General features: G+C 45.0%; 1 protein-coding gene across 4 annotated transcripts in view; it reads right to left on the bottom strand.

Moving 5' to 3' along the window:
* The window catches only part of dennd1a (DENN/MADD domain containing 1A), a 160,310-nt gene that overhangs the window by 103,096 nt on the left and 34,596 nt on the right, over positions 1 to 22,618 (bottom strand). For all 4 annotated transcript variants that reach the window (XR_008811097.1, XM_056290733.1, XM_056290734.1 and 1 more), the window contains exons 4-5: positions 8,694 to 8,743; positions 7,038 to 7,157 (exon numbers count right to left, since the gene is read on the bottom strand). Coding sequence is in view for 3 of the 4 variants with exons in the window: in XM_056290733.1 (XP_056146708.1) it covers positions 7,038 to 7,157; positions 8,694 to 8,743 (170 nt within the window). In the remaining variant the exon portion in view is untranslated. The remainder of the gene's footprint in view (positions 1 to 7,037; positions 7,158 to 8,693; positions 8,744 to 22,618) is intronic.

Genomic DNA, 22,618 nt, shown 5'->3' with positions numbered 1-22,618 from the left:
ATTGTCCAATTTTGGTGAGCCTGTGCGAATTGTAGCCTCAGTTTCCTGTTCTTAGCTGACAGGAGTGGCACCCGGTGTGGTCTTCTGCTGCTGTAACCCATCTGCCTCAAGGTTCGACGTGTTGTGCGTTCAGAGATGCTCTTCTGCATACCTCAGTTGTAATGAGTGGTTATTTGAGTTACTGTTGCCTTTCTATCAGCTCGAACCAGTCTGGCCATTCTCCTCTGACCTCTGGCATCAACAAGGCATTTTCGCCCACAGAACTGCCGCTCACTGGATATTTTCTCTTTTTCAGACCATTCTCTGTAAACCCTAGAGATGGTTGTGCGTGAAAATCCCAGTAGATCAGCAGTTTCTGAAATACTCAGACCAGCCCGTCTGGGACCAACAACCATGCCACGTTCAAAGTCACTTAAATCACCTTTCTTCCCCATTCTGATGCTCGGTTTGAACTGCAGCAGATCGTCTTGACCATGTCTACATGCCTAAATGCATTGAGTTGCTGCCATGTGATTGGCTGATTAGAAATTTGCGTTAACGAGCAGTTGGACACGTGTGCCTAATAAAGTGGCCGGTGAGTGTATATACAGTGCATCCGGAAAGTATTCACACCCCTTCACTTTCCCCACATTTTGTTATGTTACAGCCTTATTCCAAAATGGATTAAATTCCTTTTTTTTCTCATCAATCTACACTCAATACCCCATAATGACAAACTGAAAAAGGTTTTGTAGAAATTTTTGCAAATTTATTAAAAATAAAAAACTGAAATATTGCATGTACGTAAGTATTCACACCCTTTGCTATGACACTCAAAATTGAGCTCAGGTTCATCCTGTTTCCACTGATCATCCTTGAGATGTTTCTACATCTTGGAGTCCACCTCTAGTAAATTCAATTGATTGGACATGATTTGGTAAAGCACACACCTGTCTATATAAGGTCCCACTGTTTACAGGGCATGTCAGAGCAGAAACCAAGCCATGAAGTCAAAGGAATTGTCTGTGGACCTCTGAGACAGGATTGTATCGAGGCACAGATCTGCGGAAGGGTACAAACAAATTTCTACAGCTTTGAAGGTCCCGAAGAGCACAGTGGTCTCCATCATTCGTAAATGGAAGAAGTTTGGATCCACCAGGACTCTTCCTAGAGCTGGCCGCCCAGCCAAACTGAGCAATCGGGGGAGAAGAGCCTTGGTCAGGGAGGTGACCAAGAACCCGATGGTCACTCTGACAGAGCTCCAGCGTTCCTCTGTGGAGATGGGAGAACCTTCCAGAAGGACAACCATCTCTGCAGCACTCCAACAATCAGGCCTTTATGGTAGAGTGGCCAGACGGAAGCCTCTGCTCAGTAAAAGGCACATGACAGCCCGCTTGGAGTTTGCCAGAAAGCACCTAAAGGACTCTCAGACCATGAGAAACAAGATTCTCTGGTCTGATGAAACCAAGATTGAACTCTTTGGCCTGAATGCCAAACGTCACGTCTGGAGGAAACCAGGCACCTCTCATCACATTGCTAACACCATCCCTACAGTGAAGCATGGTGGTGGCAGCATCATGCTGTGGGGATGTTTTTCAGCAGCAGGAACTGGGAGACTAATCAGGATCGAGGGAAAGATGAATGGAGCAAAGTACAGAGAGATCCTTGATGAAAACCTGCTCCAGAGCGCTCGGGGCCTCAGACTGGGGCGAAGATTTACCTTTCAACACGACAACGACCCTAAGCACACAGCCAAGACAACGAAGAAGTGGCTTCGGGACAAGTCTGTGAATGTCCTTGAGTGGCCCAGCTAGATCCCAGACTTGAACCCCATTGAACATTTCTGGAAAGACCTGAAAATAGCTGTGCAGCAACACTCCCCATCTAACCTTACAGAGCTCGAGAGGATCTGCACAGAAGAATGGGAGATATACCTCAAATATAGGTGTGCCAAGCTTGTAGCTTCATACCCAAGAAGACTTGAGGCTGTAATTGCTGCCAAGGGTGCCTCAACCAAGTCCTGAATAAAGGGTGTGAATACTTATGTACATACAATATTTCAGTTTTTTATTTTTATTAAATTTGCAAAAATTTCTACAAAACCTTTTTCACTTTGTCATTATGGGGTATTGTATGTAGATTGATGAGAAAAAGGAATTTAATCCATTTTGGGATAAGGCTGTAACATAACATAATGTGGGGAAAGTGAAGGGATGTGAATACTTTCCGGATGCACTGTATATAGACATATATATATATATATATATATATATATATATATATATATAGACAACCACACACATTTGGAGCCACGTGAACCAGTTCATAGCTATGTGGTAATTTTGATTTGTAATTTCTGATATTGGGCTACACAAATAAAATTGACTTGACTTGATGGCCCACAACCCAAACTATGGCTGGCAGATTTGCAAGCCGCTATTTCAAGCCCGTTTTTTTTTTTTTTTTTAGAAATACATTGATTTTGTTTTTTTCTGCTCATAAATGTTGCCTGTGTTGTAGACTAAAACACGCGGTAGACCAGTCGATACCATGGGCTCAGGCTACCGGATGGGATATTTACTTAGTATTTAGGTATACTGTTGAAAAACAGAAAAACTATCTCAGCTTACTCTGTCTGTTACAGATTGAACAAATCAGATATGCTTTTTTGACAGGCTGGTGATGTAAAGATACTACGCCTACAGTAAAAACAACCTTGGAGAATGTTAATGGAAACTGCTTGTTGTTTGTTGCTCTAACCCCCCCTTTCTCAAACTATGGGCCGGGGACCGGCACTGGGCCACGAAGGAATCCCTGCTGGGCCGCCACAAAGTAACGGTCTTTAAAAAATATAGGCTATATATATTTTTTATTTTAATTTAAATAAATAACTGTATTCAATTCAATGCCGTTGGTCCATTTTAGCTGTGCAAAAAACTCCAATACCCAGAAGACTGCAAGTTGCAGTAGGCTGAACAAATCCCGTTGTCGTGACAATGATCAAACATCAACTGTCACTGACTGAAAAATAACAAACTACCTCGCTGTCTAAAATCTCGCTAACTCCAGCAGCCATGGCCTGCTCGAAACAAAAACGCTTGGATGCCTATTTCAATACCACGCCAGAAGATAAAACACAAGAAGAACCGGAGGCTAAAAAATATCGTCCATTCAATCGCAAGTATGACCCAGTCGCAGCATACATCAAGTTTGGTTTCATATCCAACGATAGCTGCCAGCCAAAGCCTGTCTGTGTAATCTGCCAAACTGTTCTCAGCAATGAAGCCATCAAAAATGCGCGGACATTTGGAGACTAAGCATGCACATCTCAAAGATAAATCTGAGGATTTTTTTAAAAGAAAGAAAGATGAAATGGCTAACCAGACCAAATTGCTGCAAATCAATCTGACAGACAACGAGAGCCTACTGAAAGCATCATACCTTCTCTCCCATCACATTTCCAAGTCTCATGCTCCCTTCACTATGGGTAAGAAGCTAGTTATGCCCTCGGTTGTGGATGCATGTCATTAGGTTTTAGGCCCAACTGCTGCGACGAAAGTCCATGAAATCCCTCTGTCTAATGACACTGTCTCGCGCAGGGTCCAGGATATGGCAACTGATATTGAGTCCCAAGTGTTAGTCAGAGCCCAAGCATCAGACTGGTTTGCTATCCAATTGGATGAGACAACTGACATTTCAAATGCAGCTATGCTTCTTGTGTATATTCGCTACGTGCATGATGGACGTTTTCATGAAGATTTTCTTTGTTGTAAATCGCTGCCCCAGAAGACAACTGCTGGAGAAATATTTCGAGTTCTGGATGAATACATAACAGGACACGGGCTGCTATGAGACCGTTGTATTGGAATCTGCACCGACGGAGCCGCAGCAATGACGGGGAAGCACTCGGGTGTCGTAGCTAGAATCAAAGAGGTGGCTCCCTTTGTTCAGGCAACACACTGTTTCATTCATCGCAAGGTGCTAGCATCAAAACACATGTCCCCTGAATTGAACGAGGTACTCAATACAGTGGTGAAGATAGTCAACTTCATTAAAGCAAACGCTACCAACTCTCGCATTTTTGCAGCTCTGTGTGAAGAGATGGGGGCTGAACACTGTCACTTGCTTTTACATGCACATGTCCGCTGGTTATCCAGAGGGAGAGTGGTCAGTAGAGTTTATGAACTCAGGCGAGAGATCGAGGCATTCTTGATGGAAAAACTATCAAATCTAGCTGTACACCTCCAAGACGATGCATGGATTGCCAACATGGCCTACCTCTCAGATATACTGGACTATTTCAATCAGCTTAATCTGTCAATGCAGGGAAGGGCATGTGATATTTTTCAGACGAATGACAAAATCGCTGCATTCAAGAAAAAGCTCTCCATCTGGAAAACTCGAGTTGGCAAGGGAGTTTATGATGTGTTCCCATTATTTTCTTCTCTGGCTGATGAGTTAGGCGGATTTGAGTCCCATGCGCAAATTTATGGGAGAACACCTGAGCCAGACTTTGCTCAAATTTGAGGAATACTTCCCATCACAATCTGACGCACGCACTGGAAATCAATGGATGCGTGATCCGTTCACTACTGCCGAGACCAGCACATTATCTGCCACTCTCGAGGAGGACACTCTTGTGGAGCTGTCATGTGACAGAGGGCTGCGTGCTTGTTTCAATACTATGCTGCTTTCAGAATTCTGGCTGGCCTGCCGAGGAGAATACCCGCAACTCAGTGAGACGGCAGTGAAAATGTTGCTCCCCTTTCATTCCACCTATCTGTGCGAGTCCGGCTTCTCAACTCTTGCTGTGACAAAAACGACATACAGGAATAGACTGGCTTCTGAAAACACCATGCGTGTTTCCCTCTCCTCCTTTCCCCCTCGGTTTGACCTACTGGTTTCAAGAAGACAGGCGCACCCATCTCATTGGGTGAGCACATTGAATCAGACATTGATTATATTATATTTTTTTAAGACTAATTTCATTTATATTGTTCCTCTTATTCTGTCTGTCCCTATACCCTCTCTCTCTCACACACATGCACACACCTTTTTATTAAATAGCCTATTGATTTGGTCACCTGACAGCAAAATGATTTGAGGGAATGTCAGTCATGTGTGAAGGTGTTTGTCTAATTTATTTCGTTTTTAAAGCTAATTAGTACCTGTCATTTACTGCAGGGAAAGATGAGGTCCAACAGAGAGACAGACAACTCAGCCAACAGAGAGACAGACAACTCAGCCAACAGAGAGACAGACAATGCAGCCAACAGAAAGACAACTCAGCCAACAGAGAGACAGACAACTCAGCCAACAGAGAGACAGACAACTCAGCCAATAGACAGACAGACATCAGCCAACAGACAGACAGACAGACAGATAACTCAGCCAATAGACAGACAGACAACAGACAGACAGACACCTCACCCAACAACAGATGACAGACAGACAGACAACAGAGACTTTCAAATAGACATGACGTGGCGTGGACAAGAGAGACAGACACAATTCTATAAATATAGCCTACATTTAAATGATTAAAATGTTTTCTATAATAAAATACATTGAATAAAAAAATTAGTCTTTTTTCCCCAAAAAAATTACGTAAGTGGTCCCCAGAGGTTGAGGGCCATGGATTACTGGTCCCCGGGACTAAAAAGTTTGAGAAAGGCTGCTCTAACCTACGGTGTACTGTGTGCTCTGTATGTAGTGTAATTGAAATAAATGGTGTCTGATCAGCACATCAGCATATCTGAGGCAAATGAACTGCAAAATATTTTCGTTAACTGAAAAACAAGGCTGAGACCCTGAACTTATTGTGGACCTATTAATTACTGCGTAAATGAAACAGCCATAAGAATGGACAGGGTGTCTCAGTAGACATGTGCAGTGCATGCAGAGGCTGCATCAGCAGCTCTGGACATAAGAATGGACAGGGTGTCTCTGGAGACACGTGCAGTGCATGCAGAGGCTGCATCAGCAGGTCTGGACATAAGAATGGACAGGGTGTCTCAGTAGACATGTGTAGTGCATGCAGAGGCTGCATCAGCAGGTCTGGACATAAGAATGGACAGGGTGTCTCTGGAGACACATGCAGTGCATGCAGAGGCTGCATCAGCAGGTCTGGACATAAGAATGGACAGGGTGTCTCAGTAGACATGTGTAGTGCATTCAGAGGCTGCATCAGCAGGTCTGGACATAAGAATGGACAGGGTGTCTCAGCAGACATGTGCAGTGCATGCAGAGGTTGCATCAGCAGGTCTGGAATTAAAAATGGACAGGGTGTCTCAGTAGACACGTGTAGTGCATGCAGAGGCTGTATCAGCAGTTCTGGACATAAGAATGGACAGGGTGTCTCAGTAGACATGTGTAGTGCATGCAGAGGCTGCATCAGCAGGTCTGGACATAAGAATGGACAGGGTGTCTCAGTAGACACGTGTAGTGCATGCAGAGGCTGCATCAGCAGGTCTGGACATAAGAATGGACGGGGTGTCTCAGTAGACACATGTAGTGCATGCAGAGGCTGCACCAGCAGGTCTGAACACAAGAATGGACAGGGTGTCTCAGCAGACAGGTTCAGTGCATGCAGAGGCTGCATCAGCAGGTCTGGACATAAGAATGGACAGGGCGTCTCAGTAGATATGTGCAGTGCATGCAGAGGCAGCATCAGCAGGTCTGGACATAAGAATGGACAGGGCGTCTCAGCAGACACGTGCAGTGCATGCAGAGGCAGCATCAGCAGGTCTGGACATAAGAATGGACAGGGCGTCTCAGCAGACACGTGCAGTGCATGCAGAGGCTGCATCAGCAGGTCTACACATGCCAGGATAAATTATCTAAATGAAAACAGCTTTGGGATAGTAATTGCAGATGTATTTATATATATTTTTTAAAAATATGTCTATTTCTTTTCATAAACCTGACCCGTCCACAGCCTGCTCAGACTTCAGCAACACAAGTTTTTTCAGCCCGAACCCACGACTGCCACAGATGGAGCCGCAGGTCCTCAAACCATAGAGTCAATCCATGCTCCACCAACACACACTCCGTCTCACCTGAGGATGCAGTAGCAGCTGTGGGCTCCTGAAGACAGGTGGCAGAAGCCAAACCTCTGTTTGCTCTCAATGTCTGTCAACACGAAGGTGAAGTTCTGTCCCACCTGATTCACCGTCAGGCTGAAGTGTCCAGGTGGTACGTAGAGAGGCAGAAGAATAACTGATGTGAATGAACAAGTCACATGCATAGCAGGCATGTGCATATATCAGGTGGACAGTTGGGATATCTTACTTTTCCATTATAAAAAAACATCACAATAATATCCTCAAGAACTTTGGCCAAATAGACGCAGGTTCCTGAAGAGTCTGAACCTGATGATAAATTCCTGCACACCCTACTTCTTTGTGCTGTTTGACTTGTTGATACACAACTTTTCAGACATTCTGTCTTCAGTTCCGTGTGATGATCTGTCTCGCTGGCTCAGTGATGTGACAATAAAATCACTGTTGACACATTGTGAGAGAGGCTGCTTCTGCTGAGATGGATGGATCAATCTACACTCACACTGCACGTCACCACATTTTGAAGAAATTAAAGGTAATAGTGTGCAAAGAAAATATAGAGAATTCATGACATCCTTTCATTTTTTTTTTCAAATTTGCATCTGAATTTGAATTATTCTTGAACAAATATGACCTAATAGGTGAAAATGTTGTGTTAAGTGTACATATCTGGACAGACCTGAGAAGAGGTCTAATCAGTTGACTCAACTGAAAACACCAGTACGGGTATCTTAACATCCCACAAATTATGGTAAGGTTTATTTCAGACTGTGGTATCAGAGGAATTCATGAGAGATCTTGCCGTTACAACTTGCCACATGTCCAACCTTGACAGCATTTTGACTTTGTCCTTCACCTGGTCCTCATGTTAGTCTGCATTGCATGGCCACACGAGGGCGCCAGTGTGCATCTCTTCTGCATGCATGGCCGCACGGGGGCACCAGTGTGATTTTCTTCTGTTTTTATGGCCACACGAGGGTGCCAGTGTGTATCTCTTGCCCATGGTACTGATCTATTGTCTCTGACACACTGCTGATCGCCACTTGTCTGTGAGTTGTGTATGGTCTGGGCAGATTGTGGAACTGAATTGCCCTTCTGGGTGTCTGAATAAAGATGTCTGAATCTGAATCTGACTCACTAATGTCTCTCAGTCCAAAGAAAAGATATATATTTATCTATGTTTATACTGTTTCTTTTTTTAAATTTTGTATAAATTTATTTCTGATTTTTTGCCCTTCTTTCTCCCAATTTAGTGGCCAATCGATCCCTATTTTAGTTCAAACACCCACCCTCACACTACATGCGTTCGCGAATTGCATCTCTCCGGCCGGCAGTCTCAAAGGAGACGCCTCGCCACTTTCGTGACAAGGCGAATCCAGGCCGAATCACTGCTATTCCGACACACACAGAGACGCATTCATGTGACGAACACAAGCCGACTCCACCCCCCTAACGAAGACAGCATTGCCAATTAGTGCTGCTTCACCGAGTCCGGCCATAGTCGGATCTGACAAGACCGGGGCGCGAACCCCAGTCCCCAGTGTATATTGTTTCTTTTTAACTCTAAAAAGATGTGTCATCAGGCAGCAGGGTGGTGCGGTGATTACAGGAGACTGATCTGTAACCTGAGGATGGAGGTATAGGTTTACTTACCTGTCCATGATGAAGGGAAAACAGAACTTGGGCACAGTTTGAAGGGTTTCCTGTGGGACAGAGACAAAGGAAACACAAGTGATGTCAGTGTTACTCATGTTGTGATACAGATTGAGGGATAGGTGATGACAAAGGGGTAGGTGGCTGAGGGAAAGTATTTAAAAAGGTATCCAGTGGAGGTTTTGACCACTAGAAGCACTGTTGTGTTGTTTAAAGAAGTAGTCCTTTGTTCTTTTAACTTGCTTTAATAACATATTCCAGTTCAAATCAGAGCATTCACTTTTGATCTATATCTCTCAGTTCCCTGTCGTTCTCAGTTCTCCTGTTCTCGCGCTATCGCATCAACTCTCTATCTAATCAGCTATACTACATCCCTCTCCTTGTTTAAAGTCTTACTTTGACATAAAGGGTTTCTTTCTATTTGTTCTAACATAAATCTTGTGTGTCTGTCTAACATAAATCACATGACTGTCTAACACAATTTAGTGTTGTCACATAACAAATATAACTTCTTTACAACATTGTTTTTTTCACATTCTTCAAATCATAAACAAAACTTCAATATCGTTTCTGAATGTCCTGTCAAATCATCAAATGAAATCATCCATATTTTCAGCTGAACATAAACATAACAGAGTAGGCTAATGCCTTTTTTTTCTAAGTGTCTCTATAATGTACTGGCTTTCTGATAACCCTGCCACTTTTGGTAGTGACAACCTGCTTTTCAGGAACAGGTGCAGAGTCGAGTTCAGGTGGGCTTTCGACTGTGGAGTGCTCTGAGCACATTGCATGTCCAAAGCTTCAGCGTTCATTTGAGCCTCTGCTGGCTCTGAAACATCAAAATCCATTACCACAGGAGTGTGGCGGAGATTTTTGACATCCCTGGTGACCTTTGATCCATCTTCTGTGTTGACCAGTTCGAATGAGTTGTCTGCTGTGTTTCTCAGCAGCACATAGCGAATATCTCTAAATATGGAATCTAGCTTTCCATTCTCCATGCTGGCTATGTACACTATGTCACCAACTTTGAAGTTGTGTGCCTTTGCTCGGCTTGTCTGGTCAGCATACTGCTTCATTTTGGTTTTGCATTCTCTGTGATGGTTTCTGATGTCTTTTGTTTTCTCCCTTTCTTTCGGTTTCTCACCTTCCTTCTTCAGGTCTGGAAACTTTGTGCGGATGGTTTCTGATGTCTTTTGGTTTCTCCCTTTCTTTTGGTTTCTCACCTTCCTTCTTCAGGTCTGGAAACTTTGTGCGGATGTCTCGTCCAAACATCAGAATGGCTGGTGTTTCTCCAGACGCTGTGTGTGTGATGAATGTGGTCAGGTGTCTTGATTCACGGGCTAACTCACACTGCCAAAATCCTTTATGTGCATCCAATTTGGCAAACACTTTTGCTCCCTGCACTGCTTGCAAGATGCTATCAACAGTTGGTGCTGGATGTCTTTCTCTATCACAGCACGATTAACTTCCCTAAGGTCTACGCATAGCCTCACTTCTTTGGTGTCTTTCTTTGGGATGATTAGAACATTGGAAACCCATTCTGATCCTTCATTCACTTCCTCTATTATTACTTGGTCAAGCATTTTGTCTAGTTCCTGGTTTACAGCTTCTACCATTGGATAAGGGACTCTCCTTAAACCCTGAGCTACAGGTGGGACCTTCTCATCGACTGTAACTTTATGAGTGTAACCCTTGATTTGACCTAGTCCTTTAAAGAGTGATGGGTATTCATTTGCTAACTCACAGAACCTCTCTGTCTAGCCTACTGTGTTCACATTTACCCAAGGGTTCAATATCCTTAAAGCAAAGCATGTTTTCCTCCCGATGCCTGAACATTTCCTTCACATATAGTATGTCATCTTTTATGACCTTGTCTTGCCATCTCAATTCTGCCTCAAAATAACCTGCACATTTAAGTGGAGTAGTCTGGGCATAGGCATAGAATCACTTCTTGGTTGGCTTCAGTTCTGTTCTATTGGACAATACTCTCTCATACAGATGTTCTCCTATGAAGTTTCTACCACTTACTGTATCTATAACCATTTTCAGCTTTAGTCAATTTACTCTTATTGTCTCAGTACCATCAGGATCGACAGCATGAATAAACTCATCTGAATCTGAGTCAGAAGGCTCATATACTGCTCTAACTGGTTTACCGGATTTGGACTTTTCCTTACTCTTATTTCTGTCTTTACTTCTGTCACAGTTCTTTTCCTCTTGTGCGCTATTTTTCTTTCTGCACACTCTCGCACAGTGTCTGATTTTCTTACAGAACAGACACTTTGCTGTCTTGGCGCCACACTCCTCTGCTTGGTGAGTTGCCATTCCACATCTGTAAGCACTCGGTGTCGCTGTTGAGTCGTTCTCGTCAGCATGGCTGCTTCCTTCTTGCGCTGCGGCTTTCCTTTGATCAGCACATGAGCGCCTCTTCATGAAGTGAACATGGTTGTCTTTCGCCCTGTAACTACTGTTCTCAGAAAACAACTTTGATTCTGCTTGTGCAGCGTCAAAAGCCCTTGCAATTGACAGTGCTTTGTCTAAAACCAGTCTTTCCTACTGTAACAATTTGTCACGCAGCTTTTTCATTGCACCTTTTTCCACAATCTGATCTCTTAGCATATCATTTTCCAATGCGCCGAAGTTGCATGATTTAGCCAGTTCGCTCAATGCGTTCACAAAAGCATCTATAGACTCGTCTGGTAACTGAGCTCGCTGTCTAAATTTGTGTCTTTCCAAAACCACATTTCTCTGTGGCGTGAAATATGCATCTAGGGCTGCAACAGTCTGAGCATATGTACCTTTCTCTCCCGGTAGATTAGCAAAAATCCTCTGAGTGAGCGCTCCGAGACAATGCAACAGAGTAGCTCTCCTGACCGCATCCTGTGCATGAATAGTTCCGCTGGCGAGAAATTATACGAGTCCTTCCATAACGTGTATTCCGTGAATAAATCAGATGCTCCGATGTTCAGTGGGATCGGTAGGACTAGTTGAGCATGGTAGACGGGTCCTGGTGCGGCTGGGGCTGCGGCTTGCTGTCTTCCATCCATGGCTATCGAATGCTAAATTATCCTAGCCTAGCTTACTTTGCTAGCAGTTCCAAACTTGCACTTTCCTGGCAAAGTGAACGTGAATTCCGTGTCGTCCTTCCTTGCCTTTGAGTTTGTTGCAAATTAGCAAATGATCATCCTCGTCGCCATAAATGTTGTGTTGTTTAAAGAAATAGTCCTTGGTTCTTTTAACTTGCTTTAATAACAGATATTCCAGTTCAAATCAGAGCATTCACCATCTCAGTTCCCTGTCGTTCTCGGTTCTTGTTCTCGCAATATCTCATCAACTCTCTGTCTAATCAGCTATACTACAGGCACTATAACGCACAGTAAGGAAAATGGGTCTCTAGAGTGTTTGTATCGCCTGTTCTTCCAGTACATGCACTTGGACATACATGCACGGCATGAGCACTAGGGTGACATATTACACATTTCTGCGGATATGAAACACAAAAAAGAAGAAGAAAACGTGCTAACGGGGCCGTCCGGGTAGCATAGCGGTCTATTCCTTTGCCTACCAACATGGGGTCACCAGTTCGAGTCCCCGTGTTACCTCCGGCTTGGTTGGTCGTCCCTACAGACACAATTGGCCGTCCCTACAGACACAATTGGCCCGGTCGGTGGGTGGGAAGCCAGATGTGGGTATGTGTCCTGGTCGCTGCACTAACGCCTCCTCTGTCTTTTCGGGGGGAGGGGGAACTGGGGTGAATAGCGTGATCCCCCTGGTGAAATTTCTGTCAGGTGAAAAGAAGCGGCTGGTGACTCCACGTGTATCGGAGGAGGCATGTGGTAGTCTGCAGCCCTTCCTGGATCGGCAGAGGGGGTGGAGCAGAGAACAGGACGGCTTGGAAGAGTGGGGTAATTGGCCAAATACAATTGGGGAGAAAAAAGGGGGGGGGAATAAAAAAAAAGAAAGAAAGAAAGAAAAAAGAAAACATGCTGACTGGAAGAGGCAAAGCAGCTGCAATGAAAGCAAAGAAAAGGAAGCCTGACTGTAATGTAGAACAGTGACAACAGAAGCATAAAGAAGGAAATACTTAAAACACCGGTGAGGCTCTTCTTAGGTGGGTAAAGCTGCAATATGAGGGGGAATTTGTACCTGATAGGTAGGTTAACAAGAAAATAGGTGGACCTAAAAGACATGGCCATGTCAATAAAATGAAATGGTAGAACAGCTGAATGGTGTTGTATACTTGTTTCACACCATGTCGAGGAATTCAGAAGCTGATGGCGGTGATGTTTCCATATTCACCAATGAAAAGAGAAGATTGCAAGCTGATGTAAACAATGCAGCTTTCAAATCATTCTAAAAACAGCTTTGCAGATGTTTTCTGAGGTAGGAAATTAGTTTAAAAAGTTTGTTAGCGCTCAAGAACCCATACAATGTGGTTGGGTGAGAAACATTGAATGTAATGAAACCGGAGTCAAATTCCATGTATTAGGGCAGCACAGTGGCGCAGTGGTTAGCGCTGTCACCTCACAGCAAGAAAGTCCTGGGTTCGAACCCTGGGGTTGTCCAACCGTGTGGGTCATCCCAGGTTGTCCTCTGTTTGGAGTTTGCATGTTCTCCTCGTGCCTGTGGTGGGTTTCCTCCGGGTGTTCCGGTTTCCCCCACCATCAAACAGACATGCATGTTAGGGTTAATGCTCCAGTCTGTGCCCCTGACTAAGGCATGGCAAGACCAACTGGAGTTGGTCCCCGGGTGCTGCACAGTTGCAGTCCACTGCTCCTAGCTACACAGCTGGGATGGGTTAAATGCAGAGCAGAATTTCCCCACAGGGACCAATAAAGTATCTCAAAATTAAAATTAAAATAAACACAGACAGATTCGTTTACAAGAAAAACTCCATTGGATACCTTTAAGTGATGATGCTAACCCAGGAGTGGGCAATCTTATCCAGAAAAGGCCAGTGTGGGTGCAGGTCTTTGTTCCAACCAAGCAGTTACACACCTGAACAAAAACCTTCACCCACACCGGCCCTTTCTGGCCAAGATTGCCAACCCCTGTGAGAAAGGGTTCTGCCATGTTTGTTGCTAATTCACCGCTATCGGGAGGCACTTCATATGCTAATTAAAAAAAAAACTAACTCCAATTTGTGGATTTAGGGACACAGACATTGTAGCGTTCTAAAAACGGACCTCATAGCCATCTGAAAAAGGGGCTGCGTCATGTTTGTTTGTATCTTTAGAGCATGTTAGCAGTGCTGCTAATGCACTGACGTCATATATAATTCTTCACAAATTAACTCAAACAATGACGGCTTTAGAAAAGCAGAAAAAGCGTTTGGGCGTGTACGGTTAGGTCAGGGGTGGGCAGTCTTATCCAGAAAGGGCCAGTGTGGGTGAAGGTTTTTGTTCCAACCAAGCAGTTACACACCTGTGTCTCCTAATCAAGTTCCTCGGCAAAGACTCTACTGGTTGATTAGTGGGATCAGGTGTGTAACTGCTTGGTTGGAACAAAAACCTGCACCCACACTGGCCCCTTCTGGATATGACTATCCACCCCTGTGCTAAACTATGGAAGAGGTGGAGAGTGAGTAAAGTAGGAATGGGAGAAATGTCCCCTTCTTCTTTTACTTCAGAAATGTCCCAATAGAAGCAGTATATGAAAGGACAGTGAGTAAAATTTGAAGGCGTGTTACCGTGGCAGCAGTATCAACATGACACTGGGCAGCAATGAACACGATTCTGAGCAGCAGCGAGCAAAGAACAACAACAGACTGAACGTATGAGCTCAAAGCCAACATGCTGGTATGTGATTGGCTGGATGTGCATGGGGGAGGGACGAGATAAATAAAGAAAAAGATGAAAAGCTGTATGAAACATGAACAGCAAAAGAGAGGCAGAGAATAAAGACAAAGCAAAAGAAGTGCAAGACCAAACATGAAAGGAAAAGCAACACAAACCGCAAAACTCAGAGCGAAAGAACAAACAAACTGCAACACTTCCAGGTTTATAGGCGGAAAAATTGTCATCATTTAAGGGTCTGTAGGGAATACCCAAGGCTATATAAGATTGATTTATTATTATTATTGTTATTATTATTACCCAAGCAAATAAGAGTGGAACAGGGCACAAATCATCCACCTATCCGTCATCCAAACCGCTTATCCTTACTCAGGCTCGCGGGGATGCTGGAGCCTATCCCAGCAGTCACTGGGCGGCAGGCGGGGAAACACCCTGGACAGGCCACCAGAGGACGACCACAGAGGACGACCCGGGACGGCCACAAAGGTTGGACTACCCTGGGGCTCAAACCCAGGACCTTCTTGCTGTGAGGCGGCTGCACGAACTACTGCACCACCGTGCTGCGGCAGAAACCATAGCACCTTTAATTCGGACGCCCCCTAATATACCTGGTAATGCTAGCAGAGGTGGTGGACAAAGTGAAGTCATGAGATTCAATATATCCAGAGATGGTTTCAGACCAGCCAATTACAGTTAAGACAGAGGTCAACTGTCTTCTGAAATCTCAGTACAGTTGGAGTTCATATTCTGCTGTCACTATGCATTATTATACACATGTACTCTTTTAAGCTGACAAGTCCATCCAAACTGACTTACAATAGAGTCAGCAATTTGCAGATGTTTGTCACCTACACGTCTTGTTACTACATAGTAATTATATCACAGCAAAGCGTGCATTTCATGTCAAATGCAATTAGTATAATTAGTCAAGGGAGAGATTATCAGTACTTGCGTGAATAATGGGACATTACAAATTAGCTGGACAATGCCACAGATCAGAATTGGCTGGGGGAGCCTGGTCCGGTGCGTCTGGTGGGCCCAAAGACCACGGCCCTGCCCAGAGCTACGCCCGAAGAGGAAACACCGAGGGCGGTCTGAGGTAAGCTAACTGCTAAGCTAACAGGTTAAGCTAACTGCTAGCCCATGCAGACCGTCAGTTCCAACAGTCATCCTGGCTAGTGTTCATTCTCTTGGACAGTGATTTTTTGTTGCTTAGTTTGGATATATGTGTTTAGTTTGGATATATGTGTGTTCTTAGTAGTTTAGCTAGACGGATCGGGCTGGGAAAGATGTGCAGCATAAAACCGTCCAAACCAGAACAAGAACCTGATGCAAGTTGCGGGCGCATCCTACTAGGAGTCCCTCTTTTTTTTGGGTGGGGGGGGGGGTTTCTCCCTAATTGTACTTAGACAATCACCCCACTCTTCCGAGTCGTCCCGGTCGCTGCTCCACCCCCTCTGCTGATCCAGGGAGGGCTGCAGACTACCACGTCTCCTCTGATACATGTGGAGTCACCAGCCGATTCTTTTCACCTGACAGTGAGGAGTTTCACCAGGGGGATGTAGCACGTGGGAGGATCACGGTATTCCCCCCAGTTCCCCCTCCCCCCTGAACAGGCACCCCGACCGACCGGAGGAGGAGCAAGTGCAGCGACCAGGATACATACCCACATCCAGCTTCCCACCGGCAGACATGACCAATTGTGTCTGTAGGGACGCCCGACCAAGCCGAAGGTTACACAGGGATTTGAACTGGCGATCTCTGTGTTGGTAGGCAACGGAATAGACTGCTACACTACCCGGATGCCAGGTTTATTAACAAAGATATTGAAACAGGTGACATTAGTGTTCACACTAGAGGTTTGTTCGGCTGCTTTAAAGCAGCCGGGGTTTTGCAGAGCATCATAGAAGGCTCTGCACAACCCCGGCTCCTTTAAAGTTCCCCCTCCCCCCTGAACAGCTGCTTGAAAAGAGCCGGGGTTTTGCAGAGCATCACAGAAGGCTCTGCAGCTGTGAGCACTACAACTCTGCTGTGCATGACTACTATAAACACATTTGGTGATGCCTCCTATTAGTCCATACTCAAGACGCTTTTCATCACATTGTCAATTTGTGTACAAACCCCAATTCCAGTGAAGTTGGGACGTTGTGTAAAACGTGAATAAAAACAGAATACAATGTTTAGAAATCCTTTTCGACCTATATTCAACTGAATACACTACAAAGACAAGATATTTAATGTTCAAACTGATAAACTTTATTGTTTTTTTTGCAAATATTCACTCATTTTGAATTTGATTCTTGCAACACATTCCAAAGAAGCTGGGACAGGGGCAATAAAAGACTGGGAAAGTTGAGGAATGCTCAAAAAACACCTGTTTGGAACATTCCACAGGTGAACAGGTTAATTGCAAACAGGTGAGTGTCATGATTGGAACCCAGCCACTGAGGATGCACAAGCCAGTGCATCCTTAGTGCCGGTCCCAAGCCCGGACAAATGGGGAGGGTTGCGTCAGGAAGGGCATCCGGCATAAAATCTTTGCCAAATCAAATATGCGGATCTTAAATAAGACTTACATACCGGATCGGTCGAGGCCCGGGTTACCAACGACCGCCACCGGTACTGTTAACCAGCAGGGTGTCGGTGGAAACTATGCTACTGTTGGGCGAAGGAGAAGGAGAGGGGGAAAGCATGTCCAGAGGCAGCTAGAGAGGAGGAAGGGTAGACATGTGGAGGTGAGAGTTGGAACTTTGAATGTTGGCACTATGACTGGTAAAGGGAGAGAGCTGGCTGACATGATGGAAAGAAGAAAGGTAGGCATACTGTGTGTGCAAGAAGCCAGGTGGAAGGGGAGTAAGGCCAGGAGTATCGGAGGTGGGTTCAAACTCTTCTACCATGGTGTAAATGGGAGGAGTAATGGGGTAGGGGTAATTCTGAAGGAAGAGTATGTCAAGAGCGTGCTGGAGGTGAAGAGAGTGCCAGACAGAGTGATGAGTATGAAGCTGGAAATTGAAGGTTTATTGCTGAATGTTATCAGCGCATATGTCCCGCAAGTTGGGTGTGAGATGGATGAAAAAGAAGAATTCTGGAGTGAGTTGGACGACATGGTGGAGAGGGTACCCAAGGAGGAGAGAGTGGTGATTGGAGACGACTTCAATGGACATGTTGGTGAAGGGAACAGAGGTGATGAGGAGGTGATGGGAAGGTATGGAGTCAAGAAGGGAAATGTGGAAGGACATATGGTGGTCGATTTTGCGAAAAGGATGGAAATGGCTGTGGTGAATACATATTTCAAGAAGAGGGAGGAACACAGGGTGACGTACAAGAGTGGAGGAAAGTGCACACAGGTGGACTATATCTTATGTAGAAGGCGCCATCTAAAAGGGATTGGAGACTGCAAGGTGGTGACAGGGGGGAACATAGCTAGGCAGCATCGGATGGTGGTCTGTAGGATGACTTTGGAGACCAACATGAGGAAGCGAGTGAAGACACAGCCGAAGATCAAATGGTGGAAGTTGAAGAAGGAAGACTGTTGTGTGGAGTTCAGGCAGGAGTTAAGACAGGCACTGGGTGGTAGTGAAGAGTTGCCAGATGGCTGGAAAACCACTGCAGAAATAGTGAGGGAGACAGCTAGGAAGGTACTTGGTGTGTTATCAGGACAGAGGAAGGAAGACAAGGAGACTCGGTGGTGGAATGAGGAAGTACAGCAAATTAAACAGAGGAAAAGGTTGGCAAAGAAGAAGTGGGATAGTAAGAGAGATGAAGAAAGTAGACAGGAGTACAAGGAGATGCAGCGTAAAGCAAAGAGAGAGGTGGCAAAGGAAAAGGCGTATGGTGAGTTGTATGACAGATTAGACACTAAGGAAGGAGAAAAGGACTTGTACCGATTGGCTAGACAGAGGGACCAAGCTGCAAAGGATGTGCAGCAAGTTAGGGCGATCAAGGATACAGATGGAAATGTGCTGACAAGCGAGGAGAGTGTGCTAAGAAGGTGGAAGGAATACTTTGAGGGGCTGATGAATGAAGAAAATGAGAGAGAGAGAAGGTTGGATGATGTAGGGATAGTGAATCAGGAAGTTCAGCGGATTAGCAAGGAGGAAGTGAGGGCAGCTATGAAGAGGATGAAGAGTGGAAAGGCAGTTGGTCCTGATGACATACCTGTGGAGGCATGGAGATGTTTAGGAGAGATGGCAGTGGAGTTTTTAACTAGATTATTTAACACAATCCTGGAAAGTGAGAGGATGCCTGAGGAGTGGAGAAGAAGAATACTGGTACCGATTTTCAAGAACAAGGGCGATGTGCAGAACTGTAACAACTACAGAGGTATAAAGTTGATCAGCCACAGCATGAAGATTTGGGAAAGAGTAATAGAAGCTAGGTTAAGAGGAGAGGTGACGATCAACGAGCAGCAGTATGGTTTCATGCCACGAAAGAGCACCACAGATGCGATGTTTGCTTTGAGAATGTTGATTGAGAAGTATAGAGAAGGCCAGAAAGAGTTGCATTGTGTCTTTGTAGATTTAGAGAAAGCTTATGACAGAGTGCCGAGAGAGGAGGTGTGGTATTGTATGAGGAAGTCAGGAGTTGCAGAGAAGTATGTAGGAGTGGTGCAGGATACGTATGAGGGAAGTGTGACAATGGTGAGGTGTGCGGTTGGAATGACAGATGGGTTCAAGGTGGAGGTGGGATTACATCAAGGATCGGCTCTTAGCCCTTTCTTGTTTGCAATGGTGATGGACAGGTTGACGGACAAGATCAGGCAGGAGTCTCCACGGACGATGATGTTCGCGGATGACATTGTGATCTGTAGCGAGAGTAGGGTGCAGGTTGAGGAGAGCCTGGAGAGGTGGAGGTATGCACTGGAGAGAAGAGGAACGAAAGTCAGTAGGAGCAAGACGGAATACCTATGCGTGAATGAGAGAGAGGACAGTGGAATGGTCAGGATGCAAGGAGTGGAGGTGACAAAGGCATTTGAGTTTAAATACTTGGGGTCAACTGTCCAAAGTAAAGGGGAGTGTAGTAGAGAGGTGAAAAAGAGAGTGCAGGCAGGTTGGAGTGGGTGGAGAAGTGTGTCAGGAGTGATTTGCGACAGAAGGGTATCAGCAAGAGTTAAAGGGAAGGTTTACAAGATGGTTGTGAGACCAGCTATGTTATATGGTTTGGAGACAGTGGCACTGACGAAAAGACAGGAGGCGGAGCTGGAGGTGGCAGAGTTGAAGATGCTAAGATTTTCACTGGGAGTAACGAAGAAGGCCAGGATTAGGAACGATTATATTAGAGGAACCGCTCAGGTTGGACGGTTTGGAGACAAAGCAAGAGAGGCAAGATTGAGATGGCTTGGACATGTGTGGAGGAGATGCTGAGTATATTGGGAGAAGGATGCTGAATATGGAGCTGCCAGGGAAGAGGAGAAGAGGAAGGCCAAAGAGGAGGTTTATGGATGTGGTGAGGGAAGACATGCAGGTGGCTGGTGTGACAGAGGAAGACGCAGAAGACAGGAAGAAATGGAAACGGATGATCCGCTGTGGCGACCCCTAACAGGAGCAGCCGAAAGTAGTAGTAGTAGTGAGTGTCATGATTGGGTATAAAAGGAGCATCCCCAAAAGGCTCAGTCGTTCACAAGCAAGGATGGGGCGAGGTTCACCACTTTGTGAACAACTGCGTGAGCAAATAGTCCAACAGTTTAAGAACAACGTTTCTCAACGTACAATTGCAAGGAATTTAGGGATTTCATCATCTACAGTCCATAATATCATCAAAATATTCAGAGAAGGGGGGCGCTGGTGAGCAGTAACATGTGAGGACGTCTTTAGATTGAGCTCCTGATCAGGGCAAACTTTTCATTAATATTTTAACTTTTCAGATCAAACACAGATAAATTAGGTTTAACACACACGATACTTAACCGCTAGCACACCGGACTCACAACCCTGTACTTGTACACCGATCATTTAGAAGAGGCGATGGGCAAAAACAAATCAAGCAGTGACCAGGCCGCTAAAGCCTCGGGCTCTGTGAAAGCCCCGGACGAGGAGTCTACAGACCTATCTGGGGTGATGGCTGCCATCGCGAGCAGTGAGAGCAAGATCTTGGCACGGATAGATTCATTCACAGAGGATCTGAATGCAAAAATAGACTCTATAAAGGACGGCATGGCGAAACAAGAGACCCGTCTCAAAGATGTGGAGGACGGCCTGAAAACATACTCAGACAAGACGACGAAAATGGAGGAGGACATCGGCCAGCTAACACCTGAAGCCCCTATGCTACGCCAGAAGGTAGACGGTCTGGAGGGACGACAACGCCGGTGTAATGCACGCATTGTCGGGATAAAGGAGGGATTGGAGACCAGCGGAGGAGGCCAGCAGCCTACTATTACCATCGCTAAACTACTGCAGGAGTTACTGGGCCTCAGCTTCACCCCAACCCTAGACTGGGCTCACCGCAGCCTGCGGCACTTGACCAACGAAGGAGAACCCCCCCCCCCCCCCCCCAGGATCATCGTGGTGAAGTTTCACTATTTCTCAGCGAGAGAGGAGGTTTTCCGCAAAGCTGCCCATTCAGCTCCGTTGACCCTGCACGGCAAGAGAGGGAGCATCTTCCCGGATTACACCGCGGCGGTGGCGAAGAAGAGAGCGGCCTTCTCCGAAGCTAAGCGGCTCCTCCGGAGCTGCCAGGGCATCAAGTTCGGGATCCTGTTCCCGGCGGTGCTTCGTATCACTTCATCGTCCGACCAAGAAAAGCGGTTCGAAGACCCATCTAAGGAGATGGATTATATCAGGGAGAATCTAAAGCCTCAAGACAATGTACAGTAAGATGTTGATAAACTCCAATATATTTGTGGCTAACTGGTATTGGCGACTAATTGATATTAGCTGCTAAGTGCCAACAACTAGCGGAAGTAACTAGATAAGACACCAAGACGACAGAGTAACGTTACAGTTTAACTTTATCTATTTACTTTAACTTCTGTAATTTGAGACTCACAGATAATGTTACCTTTTTCATACCTGCTGCCCATTTAAAAAGCTATTTTCTGTTTTATTATTATCGTGTGTGTGCATGTATATGTGTGTACGGATGCTAATTATTATGAGACCCGTAACAGTGCTTTGGTGACTTGCCAGAGCCTGCTAGGGCGACACCCAGGTCAGTGTCACTTACCTACAAAGGAACTGTATTATAACTGCTGTTATATGGGTGTTGATATATTTTCTTTCCTTTTTTTAAATTTTAATATGGGTGTTGATATATAGTTCTTAAGTATATAAAGACTTTTTGATTTAATATAATCTTAACAAGACCACTATTCGCCCTGGTTAGGGCTTGTTAGAGGGTTTTTATATGGTTATTTGCCATGTTCTACTAGAAATGGGGGATGCGATCTCTAGGGAATTAGTAGATCAGCATGGGTTCTCAAGGCTCTGTTTTTGTTTTGTAGCTAGTAGGCAGGGACTTTTTGTTTTTGTTTCTCTTTTCATTTTTAGAAAAAATGTCTGGCGCTCAAAATACAGGTTATCTTCGTTTTTTGAGCTGGAATATAAAGGGAATTCACAATCCAGTAAAGCGTAGTAGGGTTTTTGTACATTTAAAATCTTTGACAGCTGATGTCATGTTCTTACAGGAAACTCATCTTCGGTCAAGTGAACATACAAAACTAAAGAAAGCTTGGTTAAGACAAATTTTCTGTTCCAGGAATGGGAATAGAATGTGGGGCACGGCCATCTTGATCAGGAAGGGTATCCCATTCGTTCCACTACTGACTATTTCTGACCCCAGGGGAAGGTATGTGATAGTGACGGGTAACCTGTATGGTACACGTGTGGCACTAGCAAATGTATATGGACCAAACTGGGATAACCCACTTTTTTTCTCTAGTTTCATAGCAGCCCTCCCAGACTTAGATAATTACCGATTAATATTGGGGGGAGATTTTAATTGTGTATTACATCCATATTTGGACAGATCAAACCCAAGACCTAATAGTAAAATTTCCAAGGCAGGCGCTGTTATCCATTCATTTATGGAATCCTACTCTCTTTTTGATCCCTGGAGAAGAAACAACCCAACTACTAAACAATACTCCTTTTTGTCCCCGGTGCACCATTCTTATTCAAGGATTGATTTTTT

This window comes from Lampris incognitus, chromosome 12 (genome assembly GCF_029633865.1).
Source record: "Lampris incognitus isolate fLamInc1 chromosome 12, fLamInc1.hap2, whole genome shotgun sequence".
NCBI lineage: Eukaryota > Metazoa > Chordata > Actinopteri > Lampriformes > Lampridae > Lampris > Lampris incognitus.
Note: the sequence above shows the minus strand (reverse complement) of the source record. Positions and strands in the feature narration are given on the sequence as shown.